This window comes from Cervus elaphus, chromosome X (genome assembly GCF_910594005.1).
Source record: "Cervus elaphus chromosome X, mCerEla1.1, whole genome shotgun sequence".
Taxonomy (NCBI): domain Eukaryota; kingdom Metazoa; phylum Chordata; class Mammalia; order Artiodactyla; family Cervidae; genus Cervus; species Cervus elaphus.
Window position 1 is genome coordinate 121359912 of NC_057848.1, and position 7699 is coordinate 121367610.

At 44.5% G+C, this 7699-nt stretch overlaps 1 protein-coding gene across 1 annotated transcript; it reads right to left on the reverse strand.

Annotated features, from left to right (window-relative positions):
* Window positions 1-1451: 1451 nt before the first annotated feature.
* On the reverse strand, window positions 1452-3800 carry LOC122690823 (sperm acrosome-associated protein 5). Its single transcript, XM_043897782.1, has 4 exons — window positions 3604-3800; window positions 3016-3174; window positions 1746-1824; window positions 1452-1642 (listed from the first exon to the last, which is right to left on the reverse strand). Exons 1-4 carry the CDS (start codon window positions 3746-3748, stop codon window positions 1546-1548), a joined length of 480 nt encoding a protein of 159 aa, XP_043753717.1. The 5' UTR covers window positions 3749-3800; the 3' UTR covers window positions 1452-1545.
* Between the last annotated feature and the right edge of the window lie 3899 nt (window positions 3801-7699).

Consider the following 7699-nt stretch of genomic DNA (forward strand, 5'->3'; position numbering starts at 1 on the left):
CAAATCCAGTTTTCAAAAGTAACAACAGTTGATAATGCCCGTATTTCTTATTTATTTATTTAGTTGCACCCAGTATTAGTTAGAGCACTTGTGGTCTTTGATCTTCCCTTGTGGCATGAGGGATCTTTTCAGTTGCCACATATTGCATCGAGTTTCCTCATTAGGGATTGAACCCAGGCCCCCCGCATTGGGAGTGCAGAATCATAGCCACTGGACCACCAGGGAAGTCCCAGTGCTAGTATATCTGCCCTGACCTATTCTGTGGTCAAGATTTTGGCTTTTTCTGTGTGTGGACCTACCCCTTTTCTGAATTTGATCATGCAATCTTCCCAGAAATACTATGAGCTACCTGATAGGCTTTTAGAAGATCTGCTTTTTACTTAAATTCACCAGAGTTTATCTATGCTTCATTTGATAAATAAGCATCTCATTCAGAAACTGGTATCCAGAGTGATGGTACTTTTTATTGGACCCTCAAGGAAATGTGAGATTTGGTTATCTAGGCTGGTTGAGGCTGAAGGCAGGGGAAATCCAGGTGGCATTAAGGAGGGGGACTCTGGCATTTTTCAGCATGCAGTGCAGATAGCTGCCTTAATGATCATCTGTGCTTATCTTGAATGAAGTCAATACTGAAAACAAGGCTTTGGGTAGTTGAATATCCACTGCAACCAAAGAGTACAAAGAATGTGAGAGACTGCTTCCTCATGGGGGTGGCTGCTTCCAATGGGGCTGGCCAGCATAAAGGGAAAGAATGGCAAGTTCAAATGCCTAAATTCTCTGCTCAAAATGGACTGTAAAAATAATTATTACCTTGTGCAGCTGTTGAATTCCTGGCCTAAATTTCCAGTTTGTCATTTGAAACTTTGGTTATAGATCATGAAAGGAGGAGTTGGGGGCTGAGAGTTAGAATGGTAATATGTGAGAGAATGTGAATGCTTCAAAATCTCAATTCCTACTGAGCTTCCTGTGCCAGCTGAAACCAATTCATTTTCCCCTGAAGATTCTGTATTTGCCTTAATTAAACACCCTATAGTTACTTCAACTGAGAGTGATACTTTTTAAGGGAAGCCAATTTTCATACCTCCCTACTCCACTCTTCTACCTCCAGACTTAGAACTGCTTTGTGTACCACTTTATGTACCTTACAAACATTAATTCATTTAATTTTCTCAACAACCCCAGGAGATAGTTACTACCACTATCATCCTCATTTTGCAGATGAGGAAACAGAGGCACAAAGAAATTAAGTGCCTTACACAAGGCAACCCAGCTAGTAAGTGGTAGAGATGGTATCTGAACCCAGGAGAACCTATATTCTTAATCACTACATTATCTTCCACCCCCACCCAAGTGATCTCATGTCCCCTGATTAGAGCTTTGAATATATGGGGGGAGTGATTGAATAGGGGCACTTTCAGGCACTGAAAAAATGAAGAAAGCCAGACATCAGAGGTTGTTTGCATTGTTTATAGATATCATCCTTTATCATATCCACAGAAGAAAGAACAGAAAGGAAAATAAAATCTCCATTCCTAGGAAGCTGAGTCATGAATCAACTTTTTTGTTAGGTTTTGCATTCACATGACATCCCCTGAGCCATTCAGATAAATCATGGCCATAACAGTGTTGCTTCCAAGAATCCCTGGGAAATGAAGGAAGAGAGGGAGGATGAAGTGGACAGGCTGATGGAGTGACAGTGGCACTTTCCCAGCTACCCAGGGTCCAAGCCATCCCCATGAACATACCAAGCACTCATGCCATTCTCTGAGGACACTACCTCCTTGGCACACATAATGTCATCCAGAATATGGCGGTTGAGCAGTTCTAAAGGGAAAAGGTGACAGAGTGATCTGGGGTACTAGGAACAGGGTGACAGTATATAAGGGACCAGGGGTTCTAGGTTTCTTGGGACCTGAATATCTTCAACCACTATATTGTCTGATTCTAGATGACATTGATTTACTTATCAGCCTGTTATGAATTGCATCAACTACCATGTTGACTTGTTCTATAGAACCTTAACCCATTGACTGATCCCAGGTGATTTTGACTGTCATGTTGGCTGGTTATATATAACCTCGCCCACCATATTGACTGGTCCTGGACAACCTCAGACTCCATGTTGGCCAATTCTGTATGACCTTGACTGTCATTTTGTGTGGTTATGAATGATCTCAACTGCAGTGGATGTTGGCTTGTTGGGAAACCACTCAACCGCAAGGTTGGTCAGTCCTGGGGACTTCAAACACTATGTTGTCAGGTTCTGGATAACCTCAACACCCATTCTTACTGGCTACAAGTGACCTCAGTCTCCATGTTGACTAGTCCTGTTCAACTGCAGCTACCATGGTGCCTGGTCCTAAATGATCTCAACTGCTATGGTGGCTGGACGAGGATGACCTTAACTGTCATTCTGACTAGTTAATGATCTCAACCACCATGTTGACTAGTCCTGGATGACCTCAACCTTTGAGTGGACAAGTCCTGGGTAACCTCTTCTGTCACTGTGGCAGGACTTGGACAACTTCAACCTCCATTTGGGCTGGTTCTAGATAACCTCAGTCTCCATTTTGGCCAACCCTGAACAACTTCTACTGCTATTCAGTTTTGTCCTCAACAATACAACACTCTTGTCTGGAAAATTCTCTCCTTTCTGCACAGAGGTACCTTGTTTCTGTTCCTACAGACAGACAGCAGCTTCTTTCCTCCAGGCCTGGACAACCCCAATCCCAAATCAGGACAGTTTCCCCCTCCTGATTCCTAGTCCTAGAAAATGGCAGCCTCCATTATAGGTGAAGATTGGGAGCTCTGAGTCTTCCTGACCTAGACAGCCCCTCAGGGCAGTCTGGGTAAGGATACAGGCTGGTTTGTATCTGCAACAGCGCAGACAACTCTGCTCCTTTCCCTATAATTCTTCTGCTTGTTACTCAAGATTATGGCTTAGACAGTCTTGCCCTCTGCATGTTGGGGAGTGGGGCCATGCAGGGCTTCTGTGTGTCCTCAGTGTCGCCTCACCATGACAGTCCATGTGGCAGAGGTTCTCGGTGGGTGTAACACCATTGTAACACCACCAGGCGGAATTCAGCTGGAAAATGCCATATCCGCTGCTGCCATCGGGATTGTGGTTCACGAAGGAAGTGTCAAAGCCACTCTCATAGTGTGCCATGCACAGCCCTGGAGCAGGGAAGGGAAAGGTAGCAGAGAGGCATGAGTCCTGGGAATAGGGAAGAAGGTAGGAGGAGGGAGTGGGGCAGGCATGGTTTTCCTGTCAGTTGTGGGGGTGATGATCTTGGTTTGGTGGTGGTGTTGATGTTGGTGATTCTGGAAAGGTGTCAGTAATGGCGGTGGTGATGGCATTCACGGTGATTTTAGCAGTGGTGACATTGATGGTAATGATGGTGGTGTTAGTAGAGATGAGGGTAAATGGTTGGGAAGGCAATGATGAAACTAGAGTTAGTTAAACTACTCATAACAGTCAGAGGGTGACCAAGAGGATCATTCCCTAGCCTGGGGAGATAACAGATAGCAAGGGGGTGGGGTCTGGGTCTGAGTGTGGTGGGCAGCTCACTGCATGGATGGGATTTGGGGCAACTGGGGTCTCACAGTCTCCAATGGTATAGCCGTTGAAGCCCTCAAGGCCTGCCGCTTCCAGCTTATTTGCCAGGTCACAGCGTTCGTAGATCTTGGCCTCCACATTGGCAGCCACCAGGATCACCAGGATCACAACAATAGTGCCTGAGACCTGCATTTTGACAGCCACAAGTCTTCCTAACTTACTCCCCTGCTCCAGACTCACCCTGCAGTGTGCAGAACTAGGGGTTACTGGAACTATGGGCTTTATGAGCAAAGAGCTAGGTGATAGATTCTAGAACACAGAGGCCAGAGATGGGGTTGGGCATCTCATCATCTTCCCCTGTGCCAGCTCTCTTAAAGACACACACAAAGAAAAAAGAAAGATACTGATATATGCACAGAGGTGGAAGGAGACAAGGACAGGGAGAAACCCAGAGATGTCAGAAAGGGATGCAGGGAAAGAGGGGTTTGGGACACCCAAGGGACTGACAGGACCCAAGTGCTAGACCTCACACTCAGCACACATTCCCCTATGTTCCTTAACACTGTCCCACTCAACTCCCATTAATCATGCTCTACCACTTGGTTACCTCCATTTCCCCTCACTCTGCCCCTCATCACCTCCATTTCCCCCACTCCATTGAGTAGTCAGCTCTAGTCACTACACCATACCTACTACCACCTTGGATTCCTCATGCTCTATAAAATATGATTACTTGGGATGGGGAATACATGTAAATCCATGGCTGATTCATGTCAATGTATGACAAAAACCACTACAATATTGTAAAGTAATTAGCCTCCAATTAATAAAAAAAATAAATGGGAAAAAAAATTAAAAAAATATGATTACCATGCCCTCACCCTCTGCTCCACATTACCTCCATTTACTCATTCTCAGCACCTCCTTCACCTCTCTTCACTTAATGTGCTCTGTTCCACCCTCATTTACTGGAATCTGCCCCACATTACACCCATTTAATCAGACTCTGCCCCACATTATATATTACATATACATGTTCATTCTACTGCTTTTTCACCCACATCCTCATTCTAGCTTTTATTCCCTTGTCCACTTACACTGCCTTGTATCCATTTATATTCATTCATGCTGGGCCTTGTGTTTCTGTAATTCCGTAACCCTCTACTCACTATAACCCAAGCTCTCTCATATCCTTTCCTTCTTTACCTCCTTTCACTCCTACTCAGACTCTCATTTCCTACTTTAACCTTCACTGCCTGACACCGCATCAAATGACTCCCATCCACTCTCATGTGGCCTATCCTTCAGCTTTATTCATTGACTCTGGGCCTCATTCCCATCTCATTCACTCTCTTTCTGCCCCTTCTTCACTTCTATTCTCTCAAGGGCTGCCCCCATATTACCTGCATTTCCTGGAACTATATTACTCTCAAACACTAGCCCAAGTTATCCACACATACTCACTCTATGCTTGATCGCCTCTGTTCTTTCTCATTTTTCACTGCCTCTATCTTCACTGCCTCCATTTACTCACATGCTGCCTCTCATTATCTCATTAAAGTCACTCCCCAATGTAACCCCTGTTTCCACTCATCACTCTCGTTCTGCTCCTGATTCATGTTGAGTTGCTCCCACTCCATCCCACAGTACCCTTGTTGAGTCACACTCTGTCTCAGATTTACCACTTTTTACTCACATTGGGCCCCATTTCCCCCATTTTACTCACCTTGGGCCAAGTGACCTTCACCCTCTTTCCCTTTGCTGTATAATAGCTAGTTCCTCACCTTCTTCTGCTGTTTACTTCCATCCTCTATCACTCTGCCCATCTTTACCTCCATTCACAAACATGCTTCAGCTCATTCACCTGGGCTGATTCTCACTGGGATCCCTGCCTATTACTGCAATGCTACCCTGCATTATCCCAACCTAATCTCAGTCAGTCCAATCTAATTCAATATGCCAGCAATTTGGAAAACTCAGCAGTGGCCACAGGACTGGAAAAGGTCAGTTTTCATTCCAATCCCAAAGAAAGGCAACCCCAAAGAATGCTCAAACTACCACACAATTGCACTCATCTCACACACTAGTAAAGTAATGCTCAAAATTCTCCAAGCCAGGCTTCAGCAATACATGAACTGTGAACTTCCAGATGTTCAAGCTGGTTTTAGAAAAGGCAGAGGAACCAGAGATCAAATTGCCAACATCCGCTGGATCATCAAAAAAGCAAGAGAGTTCCAGAAAAACATCTATTTCTGCTTTATTGACTATGCCAAAGCCTTTGACTGTGTGGATCACAATAAACTGGAAAATTCTGAAAGAGATGGGAATACCAGACCATCTGACCTGCCTCTTGAGAAAACTGTATGCAGGTCAGGAAGCAACAGTTAGCACTGGACATGGAACAACAGACTGGTTCCAGATAGGAAAAGGAGTATGTCAAGGCTGTATACTGTCACCCTGATTATTTAACTTATATGCAGAGTACATCATGAGAAACGCTGGGCTGGATGAAGTGCAAGCTGGAATCAAGATATGTGTGTGTACAAGGTGGTACAAGGTGGTAGAGAAATTATGTTTACAGGCTGGAAGAGGCCAGAATAACATGGGCCCTAAAGGTCCAGATCCTCCTATTTTCCACCTTCTGATGCATTCAGAGAGTTGACAAGTTTTGTATCCAGGAGGTGCAAATCCTTAAGATTCCAAGAGACCTGAGTTACTTCTCTGCTTTCTCTCTTTGCTTTGTCTGTTAGGAAGCTCCATATGTATTCCTGGCCCCCCCCAAAAAAATTGTTGCCTTGTTTTTAATGGTTCTGGAATAAGGACCCTCAGGTACTTTCCAGAAGTTCTGTGGTATACCAAATAAAGTATTATTGGCTAGAAGTTAAAGATCTGATCTTGGGAACCTGTGTGACCTCGGGCAAGTTACTTAGTATCTCTGGGATTCAGTTTCCTCACCTGACAAGAGGGAGGACCACAGGATTGTTCACAGAAAATGGGGAGTATCTGAGGCAGGTCGTATGTCCTTCACACAGTGCCTGGCACACAGGAGATACTGAGCTAGGTCTGAGCCTCCATTATCACTTACTGGGCCCGTTGGTAGAAGCCTCCTCACTATTCTTCCTGTTTTCATCCTTGCCCTCTGCAATCTGTTATCCACAAAGCAGCCTGCAGGTCATCTTTTTATTTTTTCCTTCTTATTAGTAAAAGTTTTATACATACACACGTCTACTTTTATCTTAATCAACAACATCATCATCATCACTTATATATTAGCACTTGCTATGTGCCAGGGATTGTTCTAAACTATTTACAATTAACAGTTCATTTGTCACCACAGTCTTATATGTAAGTGCTGTCATTATCCTCATTTTATAGATGAGGAAATTAAACCCAGAGGAGTTAAGTCCTGCCCTAGATTACATAGCTGTTTCTATCATTTTATTTGGTTGGTTGGTTCTGTTTTCTTCCCTGCTGTATTCCAGTGTCTAGAACACTACCAGGCATACAGGAGGTGCTTAAGTAAATTCCTGCGGAGCTCATATTTTAGTGGTGCAAGACAGGCAATTAAAGAAAAAGTCAAATATACATGTATTTAAAAAGTTAATATATAATGCTAGATTGCTTCAGACTGGATTTTTAAAAATCTGACCCCCTCCCCTCCCGCTTAATGGCATCCCATTATGTCCAGAAGGAAATAGGAGCTCTGTCCCTGGCAGGGGAGGCCTTAGGGCATCTGCAACCCACTCACTTCTCCCTTGCCCACAATTCCTACATTCCCAACACACTGACATTGTTTCTGTTCCTCCAATATGCCAAACCAGTCCTACTTCAGGCAGGGCCTTTGCAACAGCCTCACCTTCCACCACAAAGCTCTTTGATTCAGATTATTTCTGTGGCTGGCTCCTTTGATCAGTGTAACTGTCACCTCCGACAAAAGGAGATCGTCCCTGCCCATCCTGAGAAAACAGCCTCCCAGCCACTACTTAACACATCCCCTTCATCCCCGTGTGTGTTTATGTACTAGGTCGCCGTTTATTTATTCTTCAGCAGCTTGTTTGTCTGCACACCGTCCTTCAAACGCTAGACTGTAAACTCCCAGCCTTGGCCACTGGATGGAGCCAGTGACTTTTCCCTACTCCCAGC